At 40.0% G+C, this 14,809-nt stretch overlaps 1 protein-coding gene across 2 annotated transcripts in view; it reads right to left on the reverse strand.

Moving 5' to 3' along the window:
* Window positions 1-1,824: 1,824 nt before the first annotated feature.
* The window catches only part of DCP1A (decapping mRNA 1A), a 37,559-nt gene continuing 24,574 nt past the window's right edge, over window positions 1,825-14,809 (reverse strand). The window contains exons 5-10 of one of the 2 annotated variants that reach the window (XM_037530665.1): window positions 10,036-10,174; window positions 9,355-9,468; window positions 4,727-5,473; window positions 3,359-3,424; window positions 2,431-2,649; window positions 1,825-2,123 (exon numbers count right to left, since the gene is read on the reverse strand). In XM_037530665.1, coding sequence (XP_037386562.1) covers window positions 2,040-2,123; window positions 2,431-2,649; window positions 3,359-3,424; window positions 4,727-5,473; window positions 9,355-9,468; window positions 10,036-10,174 — 1,369 coding nt within the window. In that variant the 3' untranslated portion in view covers window positions 1,825-2,039. The remainder of the gene's footprint in view (window positions 2,124-2,430; window positions 2,650-3,358; window positions 3,425-4,726; window positions 5,474-9,354; window positions 9,469-10,035; window positions 10,175-14,809) is intronic. The other variant, XM_037530672.2, reaches the window with a different exon arrangement.

Raw genomic sequence — 14,809 nt, forward strand, 5'->3', positions numbered from 1 at the left:
TTTACCAACTATCATTCATTCCTTGGAATAAAGGGTGAAAAAGAACAGATTTGATTACAGACCCTTTACAGGATATTCTCTCTTAACTCTCAATATTATACATACTCAAAAGCATCATTTCAATTCAAATGTCTATTATAACAAGAATTCTTTGATTCTTCCATTTACCAAAGCCCACTGAGACAACACTTGGGTGTGATCAGCCTACCAGTGCACCCGCTTTCTGAGATCAGTCAAGTGGCTCCTTGGGCACCCTCTCCTGGTGTCAGCAATGCTCTGTATCTCACCATAGCTTTCTCTTTCCTGGGTGATGCATGAGCAATTCATTTTTGGTTGCTGAATTTACACACTATCTTTGAAAACAACTATTCCTAATTCAGTATGAGAACTTGTAAGCTTCCCCGACTTCTGCATAAGTCACACAGAACAAGGTAGACAATAGAAGACATTATATCGAGAAGCAGAAAAATTGTCCAGGAAGCATGTTCAGAGTAACAAAGGCTAATCAAAGTATTCTTTATGCTAAAAAACTAAGACCAAACTAAAACAAGTATGAAATTCACAAGTATTCTCTAAAATTTCAGCTAGGGGAAAAAAAATTCTATAGACTTATGATTGAGTTACCATTAAAGCTTAAATGATTGTTCCCAAGGAACCATCACATCTGTCAGCATTATTCACAGCTAATCTTTATGCTAGCTGGTTGAGCCAATTGGGTTTTTACCCCATCATTAAATAGTGCTCAGAGAAGTAAGCAGTGCATCTTAATTGGTTAAATACTACAAAATGACCTGTATCATAGAAATGAAGACACTTTCATTCAAAGAATATCTTAAAATTACTATTGCTGAAATAAATCAAAATCTACATTAAAATATTACTAATCACCATAACATGCCATAAAAGAATAAATATAAATCATGGCAGATCAATAGCAGCATAACAAAGCATCTTTACATATTTTCACACTTTGGGCTGGGAAAGTACTCACAGCCTAGGAATAGATAGGTAAAGTTCTGAATTTCACACTCTGTTCTTAATTCAATATTCTACAATAAAGTAAGGGCAGTGTGAATAACAGCTCCCTTTCCTGCATAGCTTTAAAACTATTCTCAGTAGACTCAAGGAATGGAACCAGAATGGCTTTGTCAGATTGGTCCACTGGTCCTTTTGTCAAAGTGTTAAGGAAAACAATCAACAATGACTTCTGTGTTTAGACAGAAAAAGAAAATAAGGCTATGCTTCATCACACAATCTTAACATTTTCAAAACTACTGGAGAATTTAACTTCAGTGGAGATTTTTGATGGAATTCAGGCTTTACCAGCCCCGGCTTTTGCTTCAAAGGCTTGACATGCTTGCTCCCACACCAGCACAGGCCCAACAGGCCTGAATCAAACAGTATTACTATACTGGGAGCTTGCTGCATGCAGCACTTCAAGGGGACACTTAAAAACAAAACACAATGAAGAAAGTTCAGAACTTTTAAAGCCCAAGTGGGGCATTCATATAAAATACACTTTTCTGAAACCAATCAGACCTAATTAGCCAACTCAAATTTTGATCCTTAAAACTGGAAGCTCCTTTGCACAGAGCTGACTTTAGCTTTGTTCAGGACTGGACAATCATTCTAATGCTCAAGTTTCTAGGGGAAGGGATTGGGAAGGGGTACTGAACGGGTTGAATTCTGCTGTGAGGCTGGTGACTCCTCCCTAAGACCTTGAAAGTGAAAGCAAGCTGAACATCAGACTCCTTATTTCACATACTTGCTTACAGTTGATAAAACACCCACACAAATTAACACAATAGTTTTTTTTTTTTTTTGTTTTGTCAAAACAAAGGTCTGCTGGTGATGCTTCACAGTGAAACCTCCATTATCACTGAGAACGTCACTTGGAAAACATTCTTGAGTAATGAGTGTCTTTCTCATAGGCTCAATTTCAGGATTCTCAAAACTCAGTGTTCTGTTTAGAAGCTCCCATGGTGAGGCCTATTTGTTTCTGAGGTCGACATTCTGCCTTCAAATTCATTCTGCTCCAGTCATAGGTTGAGGGTTTTATCTTTGTTCTTGGTCAGAACCTCCAAGTAGACTTCATGAAGTGTACTGAGGAAGCCGGAATCATTCTGCAAGAGATGGTAATGTTATATTTTTCCTCACTGGAACTTCTTTCCTTGACAAAAGCTTAGGGAAAAAGGTGTATAAATGATTTGTATAACTGAGGACCTAAAGAATACCACTGCCCAGAGACAACCATGACTAGTATTTTGAATTCACTGGGGTATTTTTCTACCAGGAGTGCATGCTTATGAAAAGAGAAACATTACACCCAGCTAGTTTTGAATTTACTTTATGAATTGATTTTCTAAGAACTTACATATTTTTTCTTAAATTATAGAATGAAAACTCAAGACTAAACTGATATCCACATACCTTTATTAGATGTATTAATGTATCCTGGAGCTGAGACTTGCTGAGAATGATAGAAGGCATTCTTTGATTTTCTGCTGTTCCAACAGTTAGAGGAGAAGGGGAGCTTGCTTTCCTCTCAAGGTCTGTGGACCTTGTAACTGTCTGCTGGAAAACACTTGGGGACAGCAGGACTGAAGATACTGCTGTGGTTGTTGCAGTAGCCAGTGGGGGGCCTGCGACCTGCAAGGGAACAATTGTCACTTGCACCAAAGTGCTGGAGCCAGGCCCAGAGCAAAGGACATGGTGAAGGAAACTCTATGGGGACTAATACCTGAGGGGGTGGAGGGAAGCAAATATTGTTTAAAAATGAACAATGATGTAAAAAAAAAAAAAAAAAAAAAAAGACCAGTCAGAGGCTAGCTTTATTTTAAGTTCTGAGACTTGAGGAGAGGAGCAAAGGCTCAGAGGCAAATGGAAACGTTAAAACTAGGTAAGTGTAATATCATGGTGGTAGATAATGAAGGTTGGGGGCAACTTTTAAAAAATGAGGCAGGGGAGCACCAGCAAAAAAAGAATAAGCAGACTGGGGGTCTCTGTACATAGAGCAATGGAAAGCCAGTGCAAGTCTCATAGCGTGAGTGACTGTTTACCGGGACATCACAGTTCTTTCAGGGTAGAAGCTACCCTGAAAGTGAGTGCCTACCCATGGCCTACTCTACACTCACACACACAGTCAGAAAAGACACCTTCACAGAGCGATGAAGCAAGGCCTGCAGAGGCTACAGAACTGAACTCTATCTGGGGCAGCAAAGGGAGTCTGGCTGAAGAGACTCTAAGATGTGTCTAGGCTTGAAAGCTAACACTTTTCATCACATCAAGTGACAGTTTCGGTTCACATCCAGAAGAACTAAACACACATAATATGTTGTTCAGAAAAATGAGTCCTTACCGGGATGGCACTAGACAACACTTTAGGTTGGGCAAAGACTTCAGGATCCTGATTTTGCTGCATAGACTATAATGTAAACAACAACAAAAGAGTTCAATTTTAAGGCAGATTCCTAGTTAGTGGGGAAAAATCTAAGTTAGTAATAAGGAACAGTTCAGACATTAACTAGTTTCTAGATTCCTAAAGGGACAGACTGACAAGAACTTGTGATAATGCTTCCAACGACCAACTGCAGGATGAGAGCTTTGAGCAGTGTCCACTTCAGCCCCCGTGAGAAAGGGCTAGGTGTGAAGTCTTTAAGGTGACCCTAAGGAAAAAGTTGAAACCTGTATCTCTCAGAACAGTCCCAAACTATTTTTGCTATTGAGTCTGTAAATATGCAAGACCCTGATAGTTTGATACCTCTTGATAAAGACAATTTAACAGGTAGCACATGCTAATTTTTGTCCCCACTCATTAGGAGATAACGCTTTATTGTAGAGCAAATACGTTATAACTCAATGAAGTCGCAGGGTGCCATCCCATAGGTGAGAACCTGAGGGGGCAGTGCTCAAGATTGCTGGGTGTATTTCCAGAGCAAACAGCAGCAGTGGTGACAGGTGCTTTTCAGGGGCATGCTACTGTCTGTTACACTAAACTCTCTCCTCCTCCTACTGCTGGAACCTTAACAGAAATGGCCAAAAACGACAATTTAATGAACCAAGATACTAAATTGCTTCTTTTTTTATACGAGATTTCAAGGGAATGGGACAAAATATCCTACTGACTAAAAAAAATATATTGTTACTATGGTGAACTCTATATACAATACTGTTTGGTAAAATGTCAAGACTGGGGATTATTACCATTAAAGGACATGGATTATTACCATAAAGCCCTACTCTCTGGGCTCCTGAACAAGTTACTTTAATTCTGAACTGATTTTCTCATTTCTCACCAACTTTATAAATTATTGAGAGAGATAAGGCTCTTATTCACCCCCGCATACAACCTATCACTGGGTCCCACTGATCAGGTATCTTAACAAATCCACTTGTCCACACTAATTCAGGCCCCCGCCAGAATTTCTTACACTGATAAGAAAATATGGAATATGGTTTCCTAAAATACAATTTCTTCATTTTTCTCAGTTGAAACAATTTTGGGAATTGGAATTAAGCTTCAGCACTATTTGCCAATAATCTGGTTGTTAACTATAAGGTATCCGCTCGCACCTCTTTCCTCCAGCCCTTGATGCATGCAATCACTGTCTCTTTGAAATAATTGTTTCACGAATTAACAATTTAAAACAATTGTTTCATATCAGTCAAAACCAAGGTGTCTGTTGTTTCATCCCACCAATTGTAGCCCACACCCTACTGCTAGTACCTGAAGGGGAGCAAGCACCATGTTGCTCAGGGAGGCTGAAGCTACGGCTCTTGCTGCCGCCGTCTTAGGGGAAGGCTCTATGAAGCTCTCAGGTGTAGCCAGCTGGCCAGCTGCTGGAGAAAAGCTGGGTGCCACTGCACCTTTCCCAAGTGACTGTGTCTGTATTTGGTCATGCTGTGGGGTCAACCTGAGTTTCTGGAGAAGATCAACGCTTGGGAGGGATGTACCAGCTGTGTTTGTCATGCTCAGTGGGGCCCTGAAGGGGCCCTGGTTGGCAGTCAGACTGGTGTGGGTCAGCTCAGGGACTGGCTGACACAGCAGTGGAGACCTCTGTCTAGGTGTAGTCTTCACCGCCTGCATCATGGTGGTGTTGCGGGGAACCTGTGCAGTAGGAGCTTCTGTTGGTAGAGTGGGACTGAGCACAGGGCGCAAAGGGATCGCATAGCTTGGGGCCTGCTTTTCACTGGACTGTGTGATAGAGGCAGGAGTGATTAGCACCGGGGTGGTGACTTCAGGTTGCAGTGAGTGGTGGGCAGCAGGATGGACACTCAGGTTTTCCGACGGAGTGGCCCCTCCTGACTGCTCAAGGGAAAATGACAGGAAAGAGCTGGGCTCTTTCTGTGAGGCATCTCCTGGCAGCCTCTCCACTTCTTCTGAATCCATACCCACAACTGCTGGCTGTTCCTTTGGCAAAGAGGTTCCAAATAATTCTTCCACCGTGAGATGTTTGTGTCCAGATGGAGCAGACTGAAAAACAAATCAAATCAACTAATGAAAGAGAGCTCTTGCAAGTCAGTATAACCACACTTCTTTTTCATCAACCAAAATAGTTTGCAGAAGCAAGGATAGAAGGAGTCTGAAAATAAGGAAATGGAACAAACTGGAGATATTAAGATGGAGATGAGATGAAGTTGCATCTAGTTTCCCCAAGTCAGCGACTCAGCATTAGTGACAAAATTCAACTTTTAGGGACTCCAAGTGATAGCATTAGAGTTCACTTTTTTGGGGGGGCAGATGGCTATAAGGTGAGTGGGGCAATTAACTTATTACAAAGTCAACTGTGCCTAACCGTCCCCATGTCAGAAACACATGCAGGGAAGTGACACTCAAGAGAACAGAGGGATCAGGTAATTCTACCTGTACTTTCACTGTTCTTGATAAAAAGCTAGGCACCACCCTGCAAATAGCAGAAATAAGTTTATAGCAAGCTATTCTTTCTCCCTACTCCTAAATCAGAGTCCTTAAGAAAAAGCAAAGAGCTTTCCAGTGATGATGGCTTCCTCCCCATGAGAACAAGCCTCTCACACATGATCTCCCTCACTCACCCATCTCCAAAAAAGAAGAAGAGGAAACAAGAATAAATGCCTGGGGCAGAGCCCTAGTTCCTACTTCATGGATGTGAATGCCCTGGATGCTATAAAATCACCACCGTCTTGCCATGCACAAAGGTAGTTTTGGGTGTTGGCTGCTCCACTGTCCTCTGCCAGCATATGGGAGAATGAACAAGGCTGAGGAAGGGTGCTCCTTCCAACAGAACCAGCAACAAGAACACCTTGAATCAAAATGAATGGGAAGCAAGCCCAACAAACACATTTTGGGTTTTTTGTTTTTTTCAAAAAAAGCAAAGCGCTTAAGTCTGAAACAGTTAAATTTACACATATTTAAGTGATCTGGCATACTGATACCACTCCAATGATTTAAAGGAGAAAACATTTATGCTTTCCACTTGTGAGTTTTCCCACACTTCTGTGCATTACTGCCATATTTATTTCACCTGTATTTACTCATTACCCACAAGGCGTTGGTTCCTGCTATGACTTGGGTCCCTCAGAGTAACCAAAAACATTCTACCGTGAGAGAACTTTTGCTTTAATGGGAAAGAAATCTAAGTACTTTGAAAATACAAGCAGCCTTAACTTATGGTTTTATTCCTAAAGTATGTGGATTACTTGGTTCTTTAGATATGTTTATATGTAAACACACACAAAAAAATGATCAAAACACATGACTTTCAGAGGCTCAGACAGGCTATAAAGGTCCTCAAGTACACTGTATCTTAAATATAATGACAGCACTATACAATGAGCACATTTCTACAGGAAAGCTCGGTTTTTCCCAGGCAAATGTTTGTTGTACTCATTTGACAAATAATTATTGAGTTTACCAGGGGCAGGGGTGCTGTGATAGGCAGGGGTGAGGAAAAGAGAAAGAGGTTATTAGCTTGAGGAGAGAGTTTACTGGCAGTGGGACCCTGGGGTGTTGGGTGGGTGGGTAATGGGAACGCCTTGTTGAGGAGGTACAACAGGGAAAGGAGAGGTCAGCACTGGGAACTGAAGATGAAGGGGAGAGGTGGGGGAGCAGGTCTGAGGACAATGTAAGCAATGGGAAATAACTTGCGGAAGAAAATAAAATATTCAAAAGAGGAGCCCATTAATATTAAAAAGCTAATAAAATATATCTTGGCAAGTTATTGTGACAAGAGGGTTTTGTTTAAGTGAAGGAATTCTCAAGGGGCAAATGCAGGAGCCCCACTAACAATGCTGTAGTCAGGCTGGTAAGACTATCTTGTCACAACACTATCTAGTACTTTAAGGGATTTTCCAGATTCAGAACCTCCCCTGGAATATAAAACAGAATTAACATCTAATTATAAACTGTATATGCTAAAGATTTTATATGGTTTAATTTCCTCACATTTTTACTTTTAAAAAATACTGCAGAACTTAGAGTCTGAAAGCAAAGCTATCCAGGTACAATTCCCAGGTTTTAACTGGGAAATTACATTACCTTTCTATTTAGTTTCTTGTATGAAAAATGGGGAAAATTGTGGTAATTATCTTATAGAACTGCTGTGAGAATTCAATTCTCAATATAATGTTTGGTGCTCACGAACCATTCAATAAATGGAAGATGGCTGATATTATACAAACACTTTCTAAATAGCAATCAGATTAAGCTTATGTTCAGATATGTTTTAAGGAACATCAAATAATATGTTAGGCTATTAAAATTTCATCAAATCCTATTTTTATAAAAAAAGAGAAAAGGAGCACATAACAGAACACAGAGAATCCTCAACATGAAATATGCCTAATGCTTCAAGAATGGCACCATTTGATAGCATTCTTTACCTATCTAATGGAATATATGACAACTCTTGCTTAAAAAGAAAAAGTATTTCTAATGATCTAAAATCTACTTCATATTAAGAAGTGAAACCATATGATGGAACCCTGAACACTTACTGCCAAAACAGCAGAAAGTTTTCAGCTTTTCCTATGCTGTTTCCCTAAAACTGCTAGGCAGTAAGATTCTCAGACTTTATATGCAGTAGGGTGAGCAGTAAAGCATTAAGGTTTCAGAGGTATCTCATGTAAGAAGGAATAAATGAAGCTTTATGCAAGAGTTAAATTGTAAACGGAAGGCTCACGTATAACAACAGAACCAGACGGCAATTTAGTCCTAATAATCCACATTCTCAACCCATATGCCCCAATACTGAAACGCCAATCAAGCAGATAATAGGTTACCCATCCACTGGATGTGATACTGTCCTCTGGAAAAGAGGAAGCCACTAAGGATTGAATAACCAAGAGGTACATTTGCCTACAGGTCAAAATGTACCAACTTTGGGAAATATATAACTGGCTAAATTAGTTGCAATATGCTAAACGAGTAGAGCTTACTTCTCTCCACACAAGCTCCCAAAAGCTCTACAATCTGCATGAGAAATGACCCTCTCTACAACTTTCCTTAATGTGACAAGAAAAACTGGTTATATTCTCCTAGTATTTGGACTTATTTATTGATGGAGTCATCCTCCATCAGCTATAAAAATTTTTACTCTTTCCTTATGTGTTATGCTTTAAGGCTGGATTCTGTATTTTATTAACACCTCGCCTAAATCAAGTGTAGTCTGACTATACCCCTTGGGAAAGGGAATTCACACATGGCAGACAACAAAATTTTACACCATATGAGATTTTAAATTGTTCCTTCCTCACCTCACAGATCCTGTTTAGAGAATTATTATTGTCTGGATCTAACGTGCCCATGTCAGATTTTCCACCTGGACAGTGCATCAGGGACACTAGAAGGTATGAATTATTCTTTTTTTTTTAAAGACATTTATTTATTTATACAAGAACCAGGGTACAGGCCAGATGTGTGGGAGGGCGAGAGGATTCACAGAGATAGAGTGGAGAACAGAACAGGCAGATTGACGAACTACACTGCTGAGGGGAGCAGCGGGCGAGACAGGAGAGTTCTGCTCGCCATGCGGGACCCTCTCTGGCTGGCCGGGATCGAACCGCTGCTGCAGAGGCTGCGGACAGCTTCACAGCGCAGCGATCAATGTCCTGCGCCATCAGGGGAGACCCGGTATGAATTATTCTTAACCACAGGAACCAAAAAACAATACAAAACTAACTTGGGAAATAATCCCATGAGAATTTTAATAAGAGAATTATGAAGCTGAAATGCAATTCAATACTATTAATACCCGACAGCATTATTTGTTCTTTAACAGTAGATGGCAGTGTTATTAAATAAATGTAGTATCTGTGCCAAGGGGCTGAGTATGGATTTATGTTAATTTTAGTCAATCACAGGGCTCTGGCTGTACATACCTTATCTTGCGACCCAGTCAGTGTCTCTTCCAGAGTCTCAGTGCTTCCCAGATTGGAGAGTTGAGTACTTGGCTGCAATCCAGGGCTGGAAATATTTGAGTCACCCATCTGATTCTTAAAAGGAAAAGTGTGTATTATGTGAAAAGTATGCTACTATTTGGATCACAAAACAGCATTCAGGATGACCAGAAATGCTATTTAAAAAAACAAAAAAAAAAAGAGGGACTCTTTGGTGGCCTACGGGTTAAGTCTCAGAGCTATCACCACTGCCGCCTGAGTTCAATCCCCAACCAGGGAGCTGACCCCCATGGCACAGCAGACCTCTCCCATCTTGCCCGATGCTCTCCTTAGCAGTGTTTCAGTCAATCCTCCTGTTCTGCTCCCCACTGTCTCTGGTGAATCCTCTCAGCTCGCCCCCTTACCTCTGGCCTATAACCCCAGTTCTATGCAAAAAATAAATACTAAAAACAAACCATAAAACAAAACTGCTTCCCCCTGTAGTTTGCTTTGGATCCTAATTTAAATAATTTATTTCCTCATTTTTTGGGGCATAAAACTTTAAAACATGTTTTCTTTCTGAACTAATTATTTCTGCTGGCCACTAAGGTAACTTTCCCAATTCACAACCCCCTGGCAGATCATCTCTTCTTTTGGTGCTCCCTGGATACCACAGTGTCTCACCCTCTCATATTCATCCTTGGCTCTGCTTAGCATCTCCAGGATGTCAATGGGTCTGTGGTCGCTGCAGCCATTGGCCTGACTAGGACTCTGTTTATCCCGAGCGGCTAGCTGGGACCGCCGTGTCTCCTCTTTTACCACACTAGAGGAAGAGAACCAGGTTTAGAAGGAAATACAACCTGACCCATGAACTCTTGTGTCCATCTTTCAAGGATACAGGAAGAATGTCACACAACAATACTGTTCTTAAAATACAAAACAGTCTTGGTTACTTCATTACAGGAAGATCTGACTAACCATTTCACGATCTCATTCACAACGGTGTCAACCAATATATTTCACTGTTAAAAGAGTAACTCAGAATGCCTTTTTAGAGCTGGTGAAAGCAGGTATACTGAAAACGCCACTAAGTTCTCTCACATTTTTGAAGTACCTCAAAAATCAGTCAGACCAAGTGATAAAGCAAATCTGAAAATAGACAATGCCACCAAGACAAAAGAAGGTTGCATAGCTGAATATAACCTAGTGTGGAAAGTTTGTATTGACACTGGTTTAGATGAAGAAAGATTAGTTTCTTGAAAACAGAGGTTTTGGTGACTCTTCAAAATGTAATTATAGTATTATAAACAAACAAAAGGTTTCTCTTATTTTCTCTTTAAGAATCACTAAGTGGGTGACTGAGATCACCCACCTATATGGGCTTATGTATTTTCAAGTGAAGAAATAGCTTAAGCAATGTCAATGTTATTTAATTTTATTATTATTAATTTTTGATTTTTTATTACTCAAAAAAGCTTCATTTTTTAAATTGAGTTTTCTGACTCTGTGCTTATGTACTCAACACTTTCTCAAAGATTTTCTGCTCCTCTTAAGAAAAGCACACTGATCCTGTCCTGGACAGCTTAGCACACTTGGAGCCACGACACACTTAGCCACATATGACTGGTTTTTTCGCTTTAGATGTCTCATAAGAACTTTAGGTCTCATCACAAATTTAAAATTGGCCTGGGCACACACCACATGTGGATCTTGATGCTTAGTATAAAGGTAAAGTTACTGTAAAGAGGTAAACAGTCTTTCTGGTATAAAGGTAAACAGCTCTTTTATCAGGGGTTCAGGACAGTCTAGTTTTGTAGAGGTTGTATTGTAGCCTATGACAGTACGTCCATTCTGAATGCCTCTTGGCACAGTCCTCGGAAGGGAACTCAATGCTCTTTATTTTTTAAAATATTTATTTATTTATACATACAAGAGCTGGGGTGTAGACCAGAGATGTGGTGGGGCGGTGAGAGGATTTACCAAAGACAGAGTCAGGAGCAGAACAGGCAGATCTAGTGAAATACACTGCTGAGGGCAGCAGTGGATGAGACAGGAGAGGTCTGCTGTGCCATGTGGGTTAGCTCCCTGGCCGGGGATTGAACTCATGCCACAGTGGCTGGCGTTAGCTTCACTGTGCTGAGACATAACCCCATGCGCCACCAGGGAGGCCCTCAATGCTCTTTATTTTGACTGGTGTTGCTTAAGCTAATTTTTCACTTGAAAATACATAAAGCAAGAGAAGTTTGGGGTTAAGAATGCCACTGATAGGGCAAGGGTCTTCAAATCTACCAGTGAGGTTTCATTTCTTAAAACCATCCTCCTGGGCCTCCCTGGTGGCACAAGGGGTTAAGTTTTATTTTATTTATTTTTAAAAGATTTATTTATTTATTTATGCAAGCACTGGATAGTCAGAAGCACAGGAGAGTGAGAGAATTCACCAGAGCCAGAGCGGGGAGCAGAGCAGGCAGAAGGACCGAAGTACACTGCTGAGGGGAGCAGCGGGCGGCAGGAGAGGTCTGCGCGCCATGTGGGACCCTCCTCCAGTGGCTGGGGAGCAGCCGGGGATCGAACCGGCGCTGCAGAGGCTGCGGGCAGCTTCGCAACCCAGCTCTCAACTGCTGCGCCACCGGGGAGGCCCAAGGGGTTAAGTTTTAAAACCATGAAGCTATCGGCAGGGAGCTGACCTCTCCTGTCTCCACTGCTGCTCCCCTCAATCCACCTGTTCTGCTCCCCACTCTACCATTGATAAATCCTCTCACCCCTATACTTCTGGCCTACACCCTAGCTATTGTATGCATAAATGAATAAAATAAAATCTTAAAAAAAAAAAATCTTCCCTTCCTGCATAAAAAGGCCTTAAGCAATTATAGCAAAAAGTCAGGAATAAAAGCTGGTGGTGAAGCATATGGATATTTTATTGATTCTTATTCTTTTTCTCCAAGATTGAAATAAAAATAGAGAATTTTTTTTGAAGATAACTTAACTTTAGATCTGGTAGTGGTAAATTACAAGCAACTCCATCCACTTTATTTTATTTTTGTGTTTTTTCATAATTGAAAAAGGCTTCTCTAATAATCAGAAAAGAGAATATTGTTTAAAATAACTTACTAGTTAATATTATCATAGGCATCTCCAGTCTGAATCTATCTGAATCAAGGATTCTGGTCATGCAGCCTATTTCTACTTACCTCCTGCCATGCAGCCTGGCCTATTCATGTTGTCATTCATCTGTCCCATGACCTGGATGGGATTGGTGATTTCTGTTCGCTGAGGAACAGGCCAGGTCACCTTACAGAGCTCACCGCTCCTGACAATAGAAGCTGTCCAGGTGGCATGGAAGGGACCCTCATGTGAGTGAGATTTGGATTCTGAGGCTTATTTCAATTCAAACTCTCGAGTATCCTTACCTCTCCCACTTCTTAAATTCCCAAATATGCCTCCACGACCATCTGTAAGATCAGGAGTAAAGGTCCCTTCTACAAGTTCTCTAGATTTTATAGTTGATGTAAGCAAATATTCAAACAAATTTTTATTGTTAAAAAAACACTTTCTGGCAGATAGGGTTTCCTCTTTAAGAAAGTCAACGTTTCCAAGTTCAGTCAATTTTCACAACTTTGCCACCGACCAAAGAAGTTTTCCAAAATTAAGTACAGTACAGGTCTAGAAGTTTGCTCACTCATTTTCTATAGCTTCTCAGTTTTTACTAACATATCTTTTAGAATAAGTAAACTTTTGACTTGGAGAACTTTTATTATATTACAGCTCTCAAAAAGTGATGGGAAGAATATTTAACAGAATGAGCACTAACAAGCACATTTATTTAGATGCATACTATGTAAAAAAATTTTCTTTTTACCTGAATTTTTGGTTAGTTGAAGCAATATTCTGAAATATGTAGGAAATAGAGGCTGTATATAGAGTTAAGATAAAAAAATCTGTGGTGACTAAAACACCATTTATCACAGTTAATGTTAAGATGCAAAGTATTCTCTTCAACCATTAATTGGCCAGACACTTGGAAATTCACTATCAATAGTTGAATGAGGACAATCCTAATTGCTCTCAATACTGCCCCTCCTTCTAGTAAAACAAGCCTGAATGCTTCTTTTCTCTCTCTGCTTCCTGCTTCTACTTTCTCATCCTATTTTTGGGTTCAGAACAACATTCAGATAGGCCTTTAATCTTTCACTTCATTTACCATTTGAAGTCTTACACAAGGGTTACCATTTGCCCTGATAGTAAAAAAAAAAAAAAAAAAAAAAAAAAAAGCTCAAACTAAAAAAAAGCCACTAAAAGAGATACTCAGGGCCTAATTAGATTTCTTATATCTCAGTTTGCAGGAGAAAGTATCTGTGTCTATACATTAATATATTTCAAAGCTCAGATAATTATGAAAAATATTCTGGATTTCAAGATGATCAAGAATCAACAAATCTGTATCTTCTAAGAAACCAAAAGTTGTCTTCTGCTGTCACTTTCAAAACTACAAAATTAGTAAATAAGTGGTTTTGTTGAAAAGAAGTTTTAATTTTTTTGTTTGTTTTGGAAAAAAGGTATTTGGCAAAACAGTGAGGTACTAGATAACCAACACACTTTCAAATATGTATGATACATACTCATATGTGACAGTGTTTTCAGGGGTACACCCATTAATAATCAAAGTCTGTCCCACAAGATCCCAGCCAGAGCAAACAAAAGAAGATATTTAACATATCCTGATAAATATCCAATCAGGATATGTTAGCAGTCCTGAATTAAAACTTGGCTAATAGTCATATGTGCTTCTTTTCAAATGTAAATATACAAAAAACTCCTGAGGTTTTGGGGTTTTTAATCATAACAATAAGTTTAAAATTAAATTTAAAAAGTCAAGACTGTTTCCTCACGAACAAGTAAATAAAAATCTTGCAGGGGAGCAATGGAAATTTTGATTTGACGGAGGAAAAAACATGGCCCAAATTTCTTAAGTTATTAGGACAAAAGCGGAAAAGGAAACCAGGTGCACCAGAACACACTGTCCACTATATATAGCATTTTGCCCAGAGCTCTGTAGTTCCTTGGGCCCCTCTACTGCCACTGGTGTCCTGGGCTCCCAGAATCCAGACCAGCAGTACCAGCAATAGAGATAAAGCCACATAAGGGATGGTTGCTGTGGGCTAATTTGAGAAGAGATGAATTATCTTTAGAATTAGTCATTTAATGAAAATTCCTTTCCAAATTCCAAGATTCTTATTTGTAAGAAATCTCCCGGAACACACCCCATTAGTGAACTGGGACCTACTAGATCTAGAATATGTGTCAAAATTAGTTCACTAGAGGAAGTAATCATAGATGTGTGTGAGTTCACTATCAGTTTCTGAACACAGTACCACTTGTTACAGGGGAAATCTGGATAGAAACTAAATCAGATCCACTGGTCAGGCTGGGAACTGGATGAGATGATATATGGAGCTGGGAA

This window comes from Talpa occidentalis, unplaced genomic scaffold (assembly GCF_014898055.3).
Source record: "Talpa occidentalis isolate TD23 unplaced genomic scaffold, MPIMG_talOcc4v2.1 talOcc4.10, whole genome shotgun sequence".
NCBI classification, from domain to species: domain Eukaryota; kingdom Metazoa; phylum Chordata; class Mammalia; order Eulipotyphla; family Talpidae; genus Talpa; species Talpa occidentalis.